This window comes from Globicephala melas, chromosome 16 (genome assembly GCF_963455315.2).
Source record: "Globicephala melas chromosome 16, mGloMel1.2, whole genome shotgun sequence".
NCBI classification, from domain to species: Eukaryota; Metazoa; Chordata; class Mammalia; order Artiodactyla; family Delphinidae; genus Globicephala; species Globicephala melas.
Genome location: NC_083329.1, coordinates 15,557,822 through 15,578,025, shown reverse-complemented (window position 1 = coordinate 15,578,025; position 20,204 = coordinate 15,557,822). Strand labels below are relative to the sequence as shown.

Below are 20,204 nucleotides of genomic sequence, written 5' to 3'. Positions count from 1 at the left end.
AGGCACAACACAGAAGCCCCTTTTTAGAATGTAAGCAAGTGATCCATTCCAGAATATTACAGACTTGGTCCTGGGAATCTCGTGTGCTTTGTTTATAGTGCATTACAACAGGAATTATAAATGGTCAGTACCAACTTTTACCTACAGACAAAATCTGCTATTCCTATAAAACTCTTCCACGTAAGCAAAACCAGAATATGTTTTTCTTAGGGGATTCTATTTTCACCATTCTCTTTACCTATAATTCAGCAAGAGGAAAGAAGGGGAGATTTCAGAATATAAATAATAAAATGACTTTCCTCCACAATAAAACCAGGCTTATTTCAGGGGCGTGGAATGTTGACTGTCCCTGCAAGGTGTACAGTTCACCTAACAACTAAAGCTGCTTGACGTTATCTGGTGAAACGAGCGGCTGTGTAGGCCACAATATTTAAAAGATCAAAATAGCTGGGTGGCTTGAGAATTGCTTTGGCGTTTTCAGGCTTCTCGAACGTTCTCGTGAGCTGTTCCTCAGGGGCCAACGGGTGAAGCAAGACCTTGTCAAATAGCCTGTTCTCTCTGCCGGGTCCCAAGCTGTTGGCACCTTTCTGTGATGGGGCTACAGTTGACCGCACTGATATTTAAGGCTGAATAATGGGAATCAGATGTCCCTTTTGAACAACAGGATAGGAAGAGAGAAGGCTTTTTCAAGACAGACCCCCCCGCCCCAGCCTCTCTCTCTCTCTCCCCCCACCACTTCTCAAGATGCTCCATGTCTCTTAGACTTAACGGTCTGGAGAAGACCAAAAATGATCACAGTTGATGGTATTTTTCTTCAAGTTATGAAAATGAATCACTTGGCGATAGCCTTAGGCTACCAACATAAAACACTATTTGAGTTATAAAGTATACTTTCAGGGAAAACCCCAAAAGCTGTTGAAAAAGCAACTTCCTGCCAAGTAGGTACTAATTCTGAGCCCTCACTTCAGTGGGGACCATCTTTGGTTCTTCCTCTGGATTCATGACACTATAAGTCTGCTGTACGTGAAACCCTGCCACTGGAGCTAAAGCTTTAAGATAGATGAAGATCATATGACATATACATGTTGGATGTAACCCAGCATCACGGGCCAACACCATGCACTCGAGGCCTGGAGCCTTTGCTGTTTATGACCTGCGTAGCCTTGGGCTGACTTCATTCTATAGATGAAGAAACTTAGCAGGTTGATATCTAAAACGTTCCTTTCTACTCTGAAACTCTGTACTTCTAACTACTTTTCAAATCATTTAAAGAAAGAAGGTGAAGTTTTAATAAAAGTAGATCCAAACCCAAACTCTCCTGGGCTGTAGGACAGTTCTGGCAGGCAGAGAAAACAGGCGCAGGCACAAGCCTGGACTAAAGAGCTGTGTTGCAACCCTGAGTTGTCAAATGGGTTTCCTCTGGACAAAGATAGGATTGTGGAAAGTCACTCGTAATTTACCAGGCCAAGGTTTCAACTGATTCTAAGAGACCCCGAAAGAAGGTCAGGTGTGTGCAGGGAACATCCTCCCCTGCTTTGCTGCTCATCTGGAGAGCAAGCTGAGTACCTTCCCTGTTCCTGTAGGATGCTCTGGGCAGGTGGTGCTGCCTTGAAACACCATCTCCTCCTTCTACACTATCAAACTTCGCCAGTATTTCATGTTGTCCTCTTTTTGCCTTCCCAGGTTTCTCTCTTACTCTCCTTTTGTAGGACAGTGGAAAGAAGATGAGTTATAGGCTCAGAGAGACCTGGGTTCCAATCCCAGCTCTTCCACTTACCGCTGGGATAACTCTGGGCAAGTTCGTTAACTATGATGGGCCTCCGTCTCTCCATCTGTAAGATGGGAATCAGGATAGCTACTTCATGGGGATTCTTAGGGAGAGCCAATGAAAGTGTATGTCAATCCCCCAGCCTCTTGCAGAGCTGGTGCCTGGTTTTATTTGTTTCCTTTCCCACTTCGCTACTCCTTCCTGGAGCCAAACCTCTCCCTCCCGAAGCACTGCATTTCCCCAGCTCCCCGCTCCTGCCGTTCTCTTCACCAGGCCCACCCCTTTCTCATCATCTCTACATGTTCAAATCCCTTTCAGCCTCCATAACTCAACTCAAAGACCACTTCTCCTAGGAAGTGCCCCTTGACCCCCTTCCCTCATCTGAACTTCCTTGATCTTTATGATCCACATCCTGTGATACATTTCTCTATCATTCTATAATTATTTACCTGTCTTTTCTTCCTTACTATACCCGGGTACTTAGCAAATATTTGATCAACAAACAAATGTGTGAGCATAGGACCAAAAGGGTAGCTTCCAATGTGCTCGCTGTACTGAAGACAATGCTTTAGTCACGGCTCTAAATGAAAACATTGTCCAGAGAAGAAAACAGCCCGAATCAGAATGTGAGATGCACTCCGTGGGGTGAGAAAAGCATCTGCCTCTGCAGGAGCCCAGAAGTTATGTGGGGAAAGCAGCAAGGGGAGGAAAAGCGACAGAAGCCTGGGGCCCAGGACAGTGGCTCCCAGCCTCAGCCCAGACACAGAGCCAACCTGCAGAGACGGGGACCATCCTGTGCGTCGAATCAGACTTTTGGGATAAAAGAAATCAGTTGGAGAACGACGGATGTTTCGTGGCTGCCATGAAACATGAAAAAGGGAAGAATGAACAATGAAACAGCCTCGATTCAGAAACACTATCAAAACCAGAAAAAAACCTTCAGGAAAACTAATCTGATAAGTGACAAGTGACATCACTTTAGTTGTGTGTGTGTGTGTGTGTGTGTGTGTGTGTGTGTGTGTGTGTGTTTGGGGTCCATGTTTGAAAGCATAGTAACTGGTCTTTTTTTTTTTCTTTCTTTCTTTTTTTTTGGCTGCGCCGTGCCGCTTGCAGGATCCAGTTCTCCGACTAGGGATTGAACCTACACGCTTGGCAGTGAAAGCGCGGAGTCCTAACGACTGAATCTCCAGGGAATTCCCTAACTGGTCTTCAAGTTACAGTATGTTTACCTATGTTCCAACCCACCATCGTTCCTTTCCATTTATTCTGGCTTAAATATTCTGATATATGAAGAGTGAGAAGCCAATGAAGCCACTGAGAGATGTTCTTAAGAATCTGTTATTACAAAAGCCCCACAAATTCTTTAAGTACCAAGAACGTGGATTACTCAGTGGGGTTGCCAAAAGATTCTTAAAAACATTTTCATTTTGCTATAGTAACTGCACTGATGTGACACCCAGTAAAAGGCCTGGAAATCCTGGCTCAAGACTGTCATCTGGAGACACACCCTTAAGAGAGCACAAGATTTATTCCTTCTTCAAAAATCTAGCCTCTTTTAAATCCCACCAGCGTCATCCAGTACCCCACGTGGGCCACATCAGAACCTCTTTCCTCGGAGGTGCATCATCCTCCTTCTTTCTGGGTGAGTGAGCTGAGGGCTGGGCTGACCTCCCAAGTGGTAAATGTTGGCTTTAGGAGAAGAGCTTTGGAATTCTCTAGAAAGTTTCACTAAAGGAAAAAAAATCAACAGGTCCTCTTGGCCAGAATGAGTGGAAGTATCTCACTAGCTGTTTTCATAATCTTATCCATAGAGTTCCATCAAGATGCGATCAAGAGTGTTGATTTTTAGGGCTTCCCTGGTGGCGCAGTGGTTGAGAGTCCGCCTGCCGATGCAGGGGACGCGGGTTCGTGCCCCGGTCCGGGAAGATCCCACATGCCACAGAGCGGCTGGGCCCGTGAGCCATGGCCGCTGAGCCTGCACGTCCAGAGCCTGTGCTCCACAACAGGAGAGGCCACAACAGTGAGAGGCCCGCGTACCACAAAAAAAAAAAGTGTTGATTTAAAAAAAAAAAATCATTTTAGTAACACAATCTGCAAATTCAAGCAATCCTTATAGAGGAAAGACACATTCCATTCAGTCTGGCCACGTTAGTATTCCTCTCTCCATCTCCCAAAACACTTCATCAGGGATGAAGTGAAAATGATTATTCAAGAAACTGAAGCAACACTGTAAAGACAGTGTCGACCACTAGCTACTTGGGAGGTTTTGGGGCAGCATCCACAAGCTATGCTGTGAATTTTAAATTCTTATGATAAAAGTGACAGTAAGTCGCCTCTTACTGTCTTTAATGTTCTTTAACCTCTTCTTCAATGTTCTAGTATTTTATAATGACAACCTGCTTTCAAAGCAAATGGAAAAATATCTCCATCTGATCTTACAGATGCCAGCTGAAGCAGAAAAAAAAGCAAAGGAAATAAAGCTGCTGGGCAGACCTGGGCTTTGCTGAGAATAAAGGAAAGATACTGGAAAATGAAAACAAGAGCTGTCATTCCCAGGGTGGCAGGCCCAAAAAAAAAGGGTCTCACTGAAAATCATTTCTCTGAAGCCAAGTCACCCCTTCACAAGTGACACATTAGTGATGGGGCCACACGGATGCAGCAGCTATGCAGCTGCTGGGGTTACATACGTTGTTCTTTACGTCTGCTAATGGCAGGTCAAGAAGAAATGATACCACATCCTAGAGTCTTCTAGAGTCTGGCTTTCAAAACAAATTCAGACCATTCTTTTCCCTGAGGCACCAGGTGACCTAGTCAACCTCCAGTTTTTCCAAGGGTACCAGTAAGGTAGCTAAACTGAGGGAGTGTAGACTGGGGTCCAGTCTGATTATTGCTCTGAAAAATACTTCACAGCCCAAGTGAAAAACTGGGGGGCATCTGAGTAAGATACAGATTATGATCATGGCCTTGCAACTGTGTACAGCTCTTTGCTTTTTAAACAGATGAAATATTGTCACCTGGAGGTGATCTGAGAATTGAGTAAGACCAGGGGAAGGCTTTAGAAGTGAGAGATTAAAAAAAAAAAAAAGGAAAGAAAGATAAAAGAAGTGAGAGATAAAGAGAATCTATCCTCTTGCCCGAGCGGTCCATGTTCTAGGGAGTTACAAAAACATTCTGATGCTACCTAAAGTTTAAGTTACAAAAACAATCAAGAATACCTGTTTACATTGACACGTCTGGGCTCATCATGATTTTCCCCAAAGGTTTTATCTGACAAGTCATCAGCTTCTGGAGATGGAGGCCACTCAGTGAATTTGGATTTGAGAGGCCAATCAAACGTAGAAAGAGCTGAGCAATGGCCTCAGAGTTTGGGCTGGAGTGATATTATGGACAAAGTACAAAAAAAGCCCGGTGATGAGGTCAACAGATGTTGGACCTAGAACTTGATGAAACATTTGTTCACATCTGTCAGGTCTGACTTTTCCCTTGAATGCTTTCCTAAGAACCTGACTTATGAGGCAAGGCTTATTTTGTCCAACACAAGCATTTGGAACAAAATCCACCATTGATTTAAGGTAGGAGGGAACCTGCTTTTTTGGCCAAATGGCCTTTCCACTTAGTCTGCTATAGAGAAAAAAAAAAAAAGTTATAACAAAGTACTTTCACCCAAACTCCAGTCCCCAAAATTAGTGACTATAAACACAGTGCCCAGCACGTACACCTGGCATCATGGCACTAGTGCCTTCCTTACCCGCAGTTTTTCCTCGGTCTTGGTGGATTGCTTACAGTCGGGATGCCAAACGGTAGAACCTGGAAAGACAATGCATGGCTAAGAATAAAGGAAATGGAAAGCAGCCAGAGTCCCGTTAGACAGAACTTCTGAGAGTGGCCCTGTGCCCAAGTGAATCATGACAGTTCAAACTCCAGGGGAGTTTTCCACATCTGGTCTGAACTTGTTCTATAACAGTCATAATCCTAGACCACAGAGACCACTAATTGGGCACAAGAGTGTCTTGATGAAAGAGACTGTTCTTGACTGGGTGGTGGTTTTTGTTTTTGTTTTTGTTTTTAAACTGTATCATTATCCTTTAAAAGTAATGTCTGTGTGCTTAGCAACAGCTGCATTTAATTTCAGAAATATAAGCCATAAGCCATGCTTATATAACATCAAAACAACCAAGCAACTTAGATGAGGGCAATAAAGTCAAACCAGATCGCCTATAACCAGAAGCAAAACTCACTGAATTTTTTGTTGATCCAACAGACACAGGAGACCAATCTAACTAGCAGAAAGATTGAAAGTTACATTACAAATCCACAAGGTTTCCTTTAACTTTTAACCTTTTAATTAACTGCAAAAGGTCTTCACTTTTAAACTAATGAAGGCACTAATTCAGTGTCATCTTCTGTTCCTGGGTTAATGCCTCACTTTACAGGAGTGTAAAGCACTTTCTTAGATGGTACCAGTACCAAAGAACTAAGCAAAACACTTATATCCAATCAAAAGCTCTTTTCTTATAAGAATCAAATGTCTGCCTATATGATTATTTTACGCCTAGATAGACAATCTATGTAATTTATGGCTAAGGCCTATATGTAAGTCTTATATGTTCATATAAGGGTATGTTCAAATGTGGGAATGGGCAGAAGAACTTGAAGAGGGACTTAAAAAGACCGAAGCGAATAAAGTTACTAAGTTGAAGACTCATAAACTTAGAGAACGAACTTATGGTCACGAGGGGGAAGGGAGGTGGGGGAGGGATTGTTTGGGAGTTTGGGGTTGACGTGTCCAACACTGCTAGATTTAAAGTGGACAGCCAACAAGGACCTACTGTATTGCACAGGGAACTCTGTGCAATACTCTGTAACAACCTAATTGGGAAAAGAATTTGAAAAAGAATAGATACATATATATGTATAACTGAATCACTTTGTTCTATACCTGAAACTAACACATTGTTAATCAACTACACTCCAACATAAAATAAAAAGGTAAAAAAATTTGAAAAAGTTACTAAGTGGAAAGCAGTAAGTAAATGATATAAACTTAATAAGAATCTCAGTATGAATATTAGACTGTCTACATTTCATTGTTGAAATCTTTCTCCCTTCAAGCAGCGATCTGTGTGTGTACTTGAAAAGTATCAAATTAGAATAACTCTCAAATTATTTCACACCACTGAACTAAAATACTATTAAATTAATTAATACTATTAAATTAATGACTAAAATACTATTAAATTAAATTAATACTATTAAATTAATTTTATATCAGAATTATACTTTAATCCCTATTTAGCAGTAATTTCTATCTTGCTTAACCCAGGGCCAAAAAAAAAAAAAAAATTAAACAAACCCAAACCAGGCAGACACACAGTCCATTCAGCACTAGCGTTTACTCTGAGGCTGGCTACAAAGCACAAGAAATCGTCTTAACATGGAGAGCCAAGGGCCGGGGGTCAGGGCCGGGTCCAGGAGCTGCGTGCGCTGTGGAGGTTCTACTGAGCGGGCGTCCTGGCCCTGAATCCCGGGTGTGCACACGGTGTCACATGGTTCTCCAGAGGTCAGACACACAGGGAATGGGAGCCAGAGAGAACATCTGATGCTGGGGAGGATGGGGAGGATGCAACTGCTCATTCTTCAAGGACGTGCCAAGAGGGCAGGCAAAGAACACAGAAGCCCAGCTCCAGGAGAGATTCACAGCAATCCCCAAATTCTGAATGTAGCCCAAACTGAGTTGTTTATTTGTAGTATGAATGTACTGCACTCCTGCACAGCCTGAAATCACCCTCTCTATTCAGCTTCCAGGACCATGTGAACGTGCAGAGCTGCACCCAGACACAACCCTGAGTCTTGGTTCTCAGCAGACACAGGGGTGACAGGTACTCTTGGGACTTTGATTGTGGGTGCTGTAATTGACACACTCAGATCTAAAACAGAGCCTGGAGACCAACTGAAGAATAAATCTGCTCTATGCTGAAAATGTAAACTGACACCTGCCTATTGCTCTCATGGATTCACAGCCTGTCCTCAGGGGAAATGCGTCATATAAAGCACACGTGAGACCACGGATTTGGTGCTTCTCACTTGCTCTTATTGGGCCCTTTAAAATTCAGTGAGATCTTTTTTTTTTTTTTTGCGGTACGTGGGCCTCTCACTGTTGTGGCCTCTCCCGTTGCGGAACACAGGCTCTGGACGCGCAGGCTCAGCGGCCATGGCTCACGGGCCCAGCTGCTCTGCGGCACGTGGGATCTTCCCAGACCGGGGCACGAACCCGTGTCCCCTGCATCGGCAGGCGGACTCTCAACCACTGTGCCACCAGGGAAGCCCCAGTGAGATCTTTAATCAAAATTTTTCAGAGAGATCCTTCTAAAGCTGAAAGGATGTTTGGGTTGTCAGTTTCTCATATAGCTAGCATTTTTAAGGGGAGAGTAGCCAAAGCTTTGCTCTAATACTCAAGAATCGTTTCCAAAGACTTTTCTTAGTTGCATAAAAACAAAAATTGAGACCAAAGCAAACCATTCATTAAAACTACACATTTGTAAAAAAAAAAAAACACAAAAAAACAAAAAAAACTACACATACTGTTACATGCAGAGAGAGACGAAGAAATGACATGTAAAGGCCGATGAGACCCAGTAATTAGCAAAACTGAATAAGCAACAGCTCTCGTGGTTCTTGCTAATTTTACTGATAAGCCCTTGTCTATTTAATGACTCTTTTTCCCGCTAAAATTAGTAAAATGCTTGCACAGATGGTGCTGTTTGACTGGAGGAGAATCCTCCCCTAAAGCTCTCTGAGCAGCTTCAGAATTTTAGAGGAGACAAAAGCTAATCACAGCTGTACACTGAGAAATTTTCTCAAAATTATTTTCATTAAAAAAAAATAATTGAATGGCCCTCTGGTAATGAGCCCTTCCTTGACACCAGAAACTTCTCAATTTCTCTGTCAGGGACTTTGGGTGTGTTCTCTCACTCTCTGTCCCTCTCTCTTACACTATGACAGCTATGTCATCTTAATGGGATGAAGTACATCTGTGATGCAATTCACCAAATATGGGATTTTCTTCTTCCTGAAAGCCTGGATAAGAGCAGCCTGGGAGGCCCCCCAAAATCCTTTCCCCAGGACAGTGAAGTGAGAAAAGACAAAGTAGCCAAACAATGTGTAACATTTCTAGAAATGCTTTCCCTCTTTTGATCATTTGTTTCCCAAGCATATCCCTGGGGACTGGGTGGGAGGAGGGGGCACTGATTCTCACTCTTGCCTAACCTCCGCAGCAGCAAACATCAAGTCCAATTCATTCACCCAGAAGCAACGCACTCCTCTGTTAACAGTCTCAGGGGCTCACTGCCAGGATGTCAATTGCTTGGCTGATTAATACTAACAGATGAGGTAACATTTGGCTACATTCATTCTGGATCCACGTAGCCCTGCAGCTAAAAAAATGCCTCCTTCTCTGAAAACAAACATAGCGAGGTTTTCTTTCCCCAGGTGGGGAGAACTTACTGGATTCTTGAGTCCACCTTACCTTGAAGATACATTTCCTCTCCTTCTGTGAACATCTGGTTGCATCTGCTGCATCGTGCACAGCTAGGGTGGTAATGTTTGTCACCTGCCTGCAAGAGGAGAGGTAGGAAATATTTTAGTCTATATTTAGTCTATATTTTAGTCTATTACTTTAGTCTATTACAGCCTCTTTTCTGGATGTGGGAATTTGGAGGAAAAGAGAAGAAGCTAAGGCAGGAAAAATAACTGTCCAATTGACCAAACTTCCTATACCAACAGCCCTAGAAGCTGGAGCTGATCCCACTGGATCTGGGAGGGGTTCAAAGACCAGCTACTTGTGCCTGCTATGTGAGGCTGCCTTGCCTCTTGGGGTTTCTGGCATCCAGTTGTCTCTCAGCTTGGGCTCTCCTGGACGGTTGCCAGTTATACAGCATGTGCCTGAGATGAGTCCACGCCATCTCCCAAACAAGCCCACCTCAAAAACATTAACATCCAAACTGATGTTGGAGGCCAGTGTTGGTTTGTACTAGAGCAATAAAAAGAAAGGATACTATTTAGCAGGTTCTTGCTTTCCTAGCTAAACAGTCTGAAAATAATATAATCTACCCAGCTTACATCAAGATGAGAAAAACCATAGTAAAAGACATCATATGCTGCTTTTTATCTTGGAAGGAGCCCCAACTCTCTTCTCTGCTGCTTATAACAATCTTTTGCCAAAGTCTCATTTTAATTGTTTTCTGAAGAAGGCATTTTACTGAGATGGCTCTGCATTATTCCTGGGCATTTCACATTCTTAAATATCACAGATGCCACCACAGTGGGTGTTGACTTCCCCAAAGCAAAGTGTCACTGGACACAGGGACAAATCTGTAGACAGGTGCCAAGTCCCTTTAGAGTCATGCTCCAAATGCATATGTCCAACATAGCAAAATCCTTTCGTCCACATCTTAGCAAAAAGTCTCGCCACCCAAAACTTATCATATGTACTCTGCAATTAAATCATTTCATCAATCGACCATAAAAACATTTCTTCTGCATTAACTGTGCACAAGGTACTGCTGAGAGCCCAGAGTTAGAAGTGACTTCACCCTGTGCCTGCGTGAAATCTCAACAGGAAATCAGAGGTCAGGTAGTGATTCCTTTCTCACACCCTCCTGTAGAAACTATGAAACCAATTAGCTACTAGAGTGTGAGATGGTGGTCAGCTACTCAAGATAACCCAGTGGGAAAAAAAATGGAAGTTATTTACAAGTAGAAGCCAGGAATGAAACGTTTTCAGTGGTGCCTGCCAGAAAATTCCAGAAGTGGAATTTTGCTCTTATCCACACAGCATTATTTATTTAATTTTTCGGCGGGGGGTGGGAGGTGGAATGGGGGGGCATGTGAGGGGAGTATAGGAAATGTTCACACAAAGTAGCCCTTTCTCTTCGGCCATCCAGGGTCCAATGTGAGTGAAAGGAGGAAGAGAAAATATTACTCAGTTCTAAACTGTGTTGGGTCAGCTGGGATATCAGTGCTGGGAGGTCCCAGGCATTTGGACAATCTCTGAATTCTCAAGGAAAATGTAGGGGACAGAATTAAGGCCCCTTGACGGGAATCTGGTGTAGTCTGCGGTGAAAAGCACACGCCCTCAGTAAGCTAGAAATAGAAAGAAATTTCTTCAAGCTGATAAAGTGTATCTACCATATTTAGTGGTGCAGTATTAGAAGCGTTCTAAAGATAAGAACAAGGCAGAGGTGTACACTTTCACCAGCGTTTTTCTTTAGTCCTAGCCTATGTGATAGATCAAGAAAAGAAATCAGTATAAAGGTCACTAATAAAAGAGTTCAGTCAAGTAGCTAGATAAAAAATTAATATATAAAAGCCAATAGTTTTCCTGTTCACTAGTAATACAAATTAAGTCCAGGTGATGGGAAAACAGGTCCCTATTTGTAATAGCAACAAATAAACCCTTCGATGAAAGATCTACATAAGGATCTTAACTGATGGGCATGAAAGAAATAGAGACATATGGTACTTGCGGATGGGAAAACTAAATATAGTAAAGATGCCAAATTATCCAAAATGAACCTATTAATGCAACATATTCTCAGTCAAAATACACACAGGAGTTTCTTTTATAGAACTGGACAAGCTGATTTTAAAAGTTCACATGGAAGAAAAAATGCACAAAAATATAAAAACTGCTTTGGAAAAGAGAGTGGCAGTGAAGGGGGTTTTTCCCTTCCCGAATAAAAAGTTATTCTAAGGCTAAAATAATTAAAGTGTTCTAATATTGGTGCAGGGATAGAAAATAAATCAGTGGGACAGAAGAGAGGAACCAGGTGCACAGCCATACATACAAGAGAATTATGATAAAGGTGGTGTTTCAAATGAGTTGAAAGAAATGGATTATTCAATTAACGGTGAGAACAATGAGTTTTTCACTTAGAGAAAGTTAAATCTAGAGTCCTAATTCACAACCTACACAAAAACAAATTCTAGAGAGGTACAAAGTTAAAAGTTGAAACAAAATCATAGAAATATTCGAAGAATATGTAGGACACTGTTTTAACAAACTTGGGAAGGCTTTCCTAAGCAAGGCAAAGCCTAGAAACAATAAAGATAAATATTGACTGTGGACGTGTGCCTGCACATACACACATGCATACACAATCTCTAGACATAAAACAAAGTTACAGACAGGGATAAAATATCTGTCATGCATTTCAGAGAAAAGATTATTATCCAGAACTTATAAAGAGCATCTACAATGAAAAATAAATGGCAATATGGGCAAAAGGCAATTTCCAGAGGAAAGGTCGATAACCCCCCAAATAATTAGCTCAACCCCACCGGGAATCAGGGAAACACAATTTAGAAAAAGGGTGTTTTAATTCAACAAATTGGCAAAGATAAGAAGAAGGCTAATGTGAGGAAACAGGCATTCTCACACTGTTGGTGAGCAAAATTCTTTTTGGAAAGCAATACTTATTGAAATTTAATGTATACGTACATACTACTCCCTGATGAATGATTCCACCTGTAAAAGCCTTTCTACAGAAATTCTCACACATGTGCCCAAAAGTGTATGTATTAAGGATATTCAGTTCTGAATTACTTATAACAGCAAAGAACAAGGAAACAGAAGCAACCTAAACAAGAAAGTAGTGAAATAAAATATCGACTCACGTAGCCATTAAAAGAAAGAAGTAAACGTATATGTATTTATATGGGAAGAGTTCAAACAAACACTATTAAGAGAAAAAAATCAAGTGAAAAAATAATGCCTGTGATATGGCCACATATAGTAGTGGTCAAAAGTCTGGAGATACTGGGGTAAGTGTGACTGGATTCAAATCCAGTTTCAGCACCATGTGGTCCCGTAAAGGTGACAATCTCCCTAACCTTCACTTCCACAGCTGTAAAATGGGTAGAATAATAGCGCGTAACTCATGGAGCTGATGAGAGGGCTAGTATATTGCTTGCCCTCACCCTCTGCCCCCCAACATCCAGCCCTATAAGTCAGGCACTGTTACTATTATTTACGCCGGAGAGGACACACATATATATATATGTATATTGATTTTATGTGTGTGCCCTGCACGGAGAGAAGATAGGGAGAATGCACACCAGTTAGTTTTCTATGGTTCCTTGTGGGGAAAGAGGAAGGAGCAGGGTGGGAACCTAACAATTTCCTTTACATGTTTCTGTATTGCTTTGATCTTTTACAAGAATTCATTTTTATGTTACTGTGTAATAAGGAAATAAAAGACTAAGAGGAAGAAAGTCCACTGTCTCTTGGAGTCATAACACCCAACGTGATCTTGGGCAAATCACAAACTCTTGGAAACTCTACTGCAAAGTAGAGATGATGAAGTTGATGGTGACATTAACAATAAAAGTGAACATTTTTATGATTATTCTGTGTCAGTCACTGTTCTACGTACTTCATAAACATTCAGCTATTTGTTTACCAATAACCTCCTAAGGTTACTATTCCCTACTTTATAGATGAGGAAGCTGAGGCTTGGGGAGATTTAGTAAACTTGTTCCTGGTCACACAGCTAGAAAGTGGTAGGGCCAGGCTGCAAACCCAGGTAGTCTGGCTCTGGAGCACATGTTCCTAACTAGTACCATAACTAATAACCATACAGTACCCCGCTGCTGTATCTACCTCACAGTGATGCTAGGGTGAACGATCAAATGACATTTTGAAAATGTTGTGATGTACTGCATACAATAATAATAGGAATAACAACCTAATAATCCTTTGCACAGAGACGGTTCCAGGGCCATCCACAGAAAGGCTTGTTAGCGCGGTTTGGGATGCTGACAAAAGGCTCTCTGGATGCTGCCGCCCTTTCCCAAGGACAGGCAAAGGAGAGTAACTGTGTTACATGAGCTGTCATACAAGATGGACGGAAGATTTGTCAAGCGCTCCTGTGGCAGGGCTCTGCTCTGTAAATCACGAGCAAAACCACTGCTGAGAAACTCCGCCAGCATAACGCCAGGGGCATCGGTCTTGACCCGTGCACTTGCTTCATCCCATGATGCTGAACGTGTCAAGAGATACAGTGAGCCAGAACCGAAGGGCAGTGGCACAGCCGTTTAAAAGTCTTTCTGTTTGTGCAGCAGTGCAGGCCTGGGGGGCGGGGGGCACAGGGTCATGTGCTCAGGATAGGGGAGCCCCTCCTTTGCATGTGTGAGCCACCCCATCTCTGTTTCACTTCTTCTTAACACAGGAACCCATGATGGTTCACAGACAAGCCCTGTGCACAGGGCCAGGAAAGGTATCAGAGCCGAACACAGATGGGGTTATATGCAAACTAACCAAAAAAATTGGATGTAGCTGAATCCAAAGCATTTAAATTAGAGTCATTTTTAGAAGAAGGAAAAGTATTTCAGATCATGAGCAAAATGAGACTAAACAGCGTCCATCTACAAACAGATGAGGAACACACAATCCACTGTGGAGAGGAGGCTGTTGATTGCAAACTTATTTTTTTTTTTTTTAAGATTTAATTTTATTTATTTTTGGCTGCTTTGCGTCTTTGTTGCTGCGCGCGCGCTTTCTCTAGTACGGTGAGCGGGGGGCTGGCTACTCTGTTGCGGTGCGTGGGCTTCTCATTGTGGTGGCTTCTCTTTGTTGCAGAGCATGGGCTCTAGGCACGAGGCCAACTAACTTCAGTAGTTGTGGCTCGCGGGCTCTAGAGCGCAGGCTCAGTAGTTGTGGTGCATGGGCTTAGTTGCTCTGCGGCATGTGGGATCTTCCCAGACCAGGGATCGAACCCTTGTCCCCTGCATTGGCAGGCAGATTCTTATCTACTGCGCCACCAAGGAAGTCCCCGAGTGCAAACTTTTGAAGCACTGTGGGCTCTGTTGTGACAGGTGACTTCATGAGCAGTGATTACCGGGTACCTGTCCCCAGGCCCACACCCTGGAACACCAGCTCTGCCTCAACCCGAGAGACCAGATGAACCTCTGGGGCTCACTACAGCCCTGTCATCACCATTTTCCGTCCATCTTTGTACCCTGCTGTTTAAAAAATTACAACCTTATTTTCACATATTCAAAATGCACACGTTAAAAAGTCCACATTCTGGCTGGCATTAAACTCTATGGACCATAAACGATTTGTTTATTTAGTTGAGTTTTATAAAAGCACCTGCATACACATTCAAAGTGCTAAAAAGCACTTGCCTTTAATGGTGCTGATTAAGTCACACTTGTGTGGTTATTATTCCTATTTAGTTAATCTCTAACTTGAAGTATAAACTTTATCATACAGGCGAGAATACCATCTGGGGAAATACCACCTGCTATAAAGCAAGAGAAAGGAGCCCTGAACTCCTTGTGGACACGGGGTGCAGGGAAAGGGTTACAAGATTCAGAATCAGGAGACTGGGGTATTATTTCTTTATTTCTTACTCATGGGACCTCAATTATGTCACTACTTACCCTCTCCAAGGCCCAGGACCCTCCTCTGTAAAAAGTCCCATCCTGCTGTAAAATTCTATGATTCTGTGTGAAATCCTGTCCCTCTACAAGCTCACAAGGCAGTGTTAACAGAAAAGTAATCTAGGTAGAGAAAGAACATTCTTGATGGCAGGGAATGGAATTTAACCAAAGACTCCATAGTGTCTGACAGCCAGGAGGAGTTCTGACGCCCTAAGCCCTGTGCCAGCGTAACAGGCCACTGGGAGTAGAAAACAGAACTGTAATTATAGACCCCGTCCTTGGACAGATAATCTGCTTAGCTCCGGAATGGCTAACTGCCCTTTTCAGTTTCTCTTTACCCCTTTTCTCTTGGAGTGCTTTACTCCTGATACTGCCCAGGAGATATGAAACATGGCCGTTGAGGTCAGCCTTCAGCAATTTATAGCTTATGCCACGCCTCCTTCCAAAAAGGACTTCCAGATGCTTATCAGAGAGGGCTGTGACCTGAAAACAATGGAACAAAAACCTTAGAGGAAAAAAAAAAATCAAAAGGCTCCACACTCAGGCAAACATGTTTGTTGGGATCCGAGCTTCTCAGCAGATGAGGACAAAAGGGAAAATGGGCCACGAAAGTCTCACAGTGGGAAAAAAATGGTCACATACAATTGCCACTAGAGAGGCAAGGTTTCCTGATTCTAAATTAGTAACAGTCACCGCAGGCTGAGGTTCGGTAGGGTCTTGTTCTGTTCCAGGCATGGGACCAAGGGCTCTGAGTGACGGCCCTCAGACAGCCCTGTGGGGTAGGTGCTATTGTACAATCTTGTTCTGCAAGCAAAAAATGAAAGCTCACAGTGAACAATTTCTCCAAAGCTCCCAGTGCTTCCAAAAAGCAGAGCTGGCTGTGAGTCCAGGTCGCCTGACTCCAGGCCTCCTCTTGCGTAAACTGCCTCGAAAAAGCACCAAAGGAATTCTCATAGGGGGACCTCAGTTCTGGAGCAGTAAAACAACTTCCACACTAATTTCGATGATGGCTAGAAACGTCCAACTAGTTGTTTCTTACACAGACCCTTGAGAAAAACTGAGGGTGTAGCACTGAAAGGTCGTTGAATGAAATCATTCTCACAGGGGAAGTTAAACTATCAAGGTCTAGGTTTGCAGTCCCTTTTTTTTTTTTCCCCCCGGTACGCAGGCTTCTCACTGTTGTGGCCTCTCCCGTTGTAGAGCACAGGCTCCGGACTCGCAGGCTCAGCGGCCATGGCTCACGGGCCCAGCCGCTCCGCGGCACGTGGGATCTTCCCAGAGTGGGGCACGAACCCGTGTCCCCTGCATCGGCAGGCGGACTCTCAACCACTGCGCCACCAGGGAAGCCCCTGCAGTCTCATTTTAAAAATCTAACCTGATTCAGAGACGGTGCTCAGAATACCCAAAGGAGTAAACAAATTGCATTTCTGTCCCTGAGACTCTCGCAAACATGGGTCTGGTTGATGGTGCTTTCAGACTAAGGACATGCAAACACTTGGAGGTTAGTGTGTTGGTCTAGGTCAGGGGTTTTCTAACTTTTCTGCACATAAGTAACACCCAAGAGCCTTTTAAAAATGGGTTCAATGGCCCTGGGGTGGGGCCCAGAAATAAGCTGCTTTTGTTTTATTTTGTAAGCACTGACCTAAGTCCATGCAGATCATTGTGAACTGGGGAAACCTGACAGTAGATGAGGAAGCCAAAGGGAGTAACAAGGATGTTGCTTCCGTGGCAGGTGCTTGGGTGGGGAGGGAGAGGCAGAATCACACTAGTTCCCACTTTGCTCCTGTAGAAATGCGATGCGAGGGCTGACTCAGGCTTTTCTGCGTTTGTTGTTTTTTTCCCTTGGAGTGGGAGAGGTTTCCAGTGCAACTGGACCAACTTGATCCTGAAGCTGCCACTCCCCTGTTCCGGACGCTTTTTTTTTTTTCCTGATGCAGCATCCTGTTTAGGCAGGATCGTGAGGGTGTGTCGTGGCCCAAAGTTTGGATCCTGGGCAAAGGTGAATAAATCAGTCTGCCCAGGCAGGTTACACAAAGTCCACAGGGCTCCCCACAAGTCTGTGCACAGCCAGTCTGCACAGAGAAGAGCATGCTGCAGCCCTGCCACCTCACCGACCATAGAGCCCCAACTGCGGCCCTTGCTCCAAACATCAGGGGGAGGGGCGGCGGCTGGTCTTCCCCAGAGAAGATGCACAAAACGGTACAGAGAGAAATACGCAATGGCATTCCAGCGCTCTGGTTCCCTCTGACCAGCTCAAAATATAAAGGAATAAAAAAGGCTGCAACATCCCGGTGTACCCGCATACTGGCTTTTGGCAGATGGTTACTGCTATCCCATCTCCTTCCAAGGAGTGAAGGGCAAAAACTTTTAAGCAGTCTTTGCAGTTTAACAGTGCTAGATAAACATTATCTGTAGATGTGTGCATTCCTGAAAGACCTAACTGGTCTCTTTAAATTGATCAGTAGCGTCAGTGTAATCTTTACCAAAAATCCCAGTCAGATTATTTGTACATTGACAAGCCAATCCTAAAGTTTATATGGCAATAGGAGAGTGGTACAGCTACTTTGGAAACCTCTTGAGCAGTATCTCAAAAAGTTGAACATAAATATACCATGCAACCCAGCACTTCCACTCCTAGGTTTCGAACTCAAAGAAATGGTAACTTCTGTCCATGCAAAGACTTATATGCAAAAGTTCACAGCAGTGTTCTCCAAAAATAGCCCCAAACTGGAAATAATCCAAATGACTCTCAACTAGTGAATAGATACACAAAATGTGAAGCGTTCAAATCGTGCAATACTGCAAAGTTACTGCTTTTAAATGAAAGGAACTGCTGATACATCCAACACAGACGACCCTCAACAACATGCTGTTAAGAAGCCAGACACGAAAGGCTACATGTTGATTCCACTGCTATGAAATTTCTAGAAAAGGCAACCGGAAAGAGATACAAAGTAGATTGGTGGCTGCTGGAAATGGGGATGGGAATAAGATTGGGCGCAGGGTTGACTGCAAAGTCAAAATGAGGTGATGGAAAAGTTGTAAAACTGCATTGTGGTGATGGCTACACAGCTGTTTAAATGTAATAAAAATAAACTGTATTTTATGGTACATAAACTATTCTTTAATAAAGAGACAGGACAATTAAAAAAAAGAAAGAAAGAAAGCAGTAGGGAGTGGGGGAAAGACCTGACCGGAAGACAAGAGGAACTTTCCTGTGCACTGTTCACAAGGACACATCAGGGCGTGCATGCATTCATTCCTTTTGGGGGGGGTCCAGATTCCTTTGGAAAGCTATTGAAAAATATAGACTTTTTTTTTTTTTTGCAGAACAAAATATACCTGCATATAAAGAAAGCTAGATATATGTGTGCAATATTGTACTGTTAGCAGTTGTCTAAAGACTCGAACATTTTCAAAGGGATTAGAAAACAATTGCCTAATTTGCTAATCTAATCAGTATTTCTCTTTCTTCAGAGGAATCACTATTCTCTTGTACAACAAGAAAAATGGAGCTGCAGAGAGATTAAGTAACTTGCTGGGGACCACATGAGACGTTGAAACGAAAACCTAGGCTACGCCATTAACCTTAGTGTCGCTACTGGGAATCTCTCAGGCTGGTTCTTTGGCTGTGTGCTTTCATGCACAATATTTAATTGGAGTTTTCTCTGAACTTTTGAAGCAGGTGACATCATCCTTCATGTTTTATGGTGATCAAACCGAGGCTCAGAGGCCAAATGACTTGCTGCACCAAAACCAAGGTCACACAGCTAAGTGTCAGAACTAGGAAACATCCCAGGTCTTCGGACACAAGTTCGATTCTCTTGTACTGATATCACCACATCATGGATACAATACTTCTCTTGTTCCAGAAATCTTAGGCAACTAGAAAAATAAATAGAAATATCCTGTATAATATAAAAAGATGGCCAAAATGATTGAGAAGTTTTGTTAACATGTATTTTGAATAGTTTGCCAAATTTCAAGGCAGAGCAAATAACTACACTGAAGGCAAAACATAAATCTGAAATGCACGGATATCTGCATTTGAAACTAACCTCTCCTCTCTGGTGCTCCCACAGCTCTGGGCTTGGGCTGTCCCACACATTTAACTTTGCCTCGAACGTTACTGAAATGGAGAAGGACGATATGGTCCTTGCCCCCCCCATGTCCTCAGCCCGCCTTTCGTCTGTGGAAAAACTTTAGCCAAAGAATAAGTTTAATCAGAGAAGTGAGAAAATGCAGAAACAAAGGAAAACAGTCAAAGGAGACCAAATAATAATAGTTTAGTCATTAAACATAGTCAAGGATCTTTAGGTCCTCCTTAAGGGCCATAGACAATATTCTGAGCCGTATCCTGCGAGCTGTCTTATAGATACCGAAACCCCCGCCAGGTGGAAGAAGTGAACTACATGATGACCAGGCTGTAGCCATGGCATAAGCTGCCACAATTCCGAGAATTGGCCTCCAAGAAATGGAAACGAATGGAACCTGAAGATTAACTGTACCTGAAACAATCAAGATGATGCTGGTTGACCACCGATGACCAATTTCAAGATGACTGTCAGAGCTTGACAGAGAGTTGGCCTTTGGACAGGCGTCCACCCTCCCCAGTTGCCAGCATCGAAAATAAAACAAACTTTCCTTTCCACCAACCTGGCCTCTTTATTGGCTTTTGAGAGGCGAGCAGCCGGACCCCACTTTCAGTTACATTATGGCTGGGCTGTCTGCCCCATCCCACTGTCCAACATGGAGTAGAAAGAGATGGGCTTTGGAATCAAGAGAACGCAGGGTCTGCATTCTGACCTTGCAAATGGTGTGGCCTTGGGCACTTTTCTGGACTTATTTCTTCAATTGTAAAAACTGGCATAAGAAACCCTGCCACATAGGATTGTTATGAAAATTAAGTAACCAAAGGCAAGTTCAGTTCATACCAAAGTAAGTATCTGGGACCAGTAAGTGCAGGTGAGCTTGCTCCCTCTCATTCACGTTA

The 20,204-nt window shown here is 43.2% G+C and overlaps 1 protein-coding gene across 9 annotated transcripts in view; it reads right to left on the bottom strand.

Annotated features, from left to right (window-relative positions):
- Nucleotides 1–20,204, bottom strand: part of ABLIM1 (actin binding LIM protein 1) — a 319,098-nt gene that overhangs the window by 44,469 nt on the left and 254,425 nt on the right. For all 9 annotated transcript variants that reach the window (XM_060286292.2, XM_060286291.1, XM_060286294.2 and 6 more), the window contains 2 exons: nucleotides 9,294–9,381; nucleotides 5,517–5,575 (listed from right to left, as the gene is read on the bottom strand). In XM_060286292.2, the coding sequence (XP_060142275.1) occupies nucleotides 5,517–5,575; nucleotides 9,294–9,381 (147 nt within the window). The remainder of the gene's footprint in view (nucleotides 1–5,516; nucleotides 5,576–9,293; nucleotides 9,382–20,204) is intronic.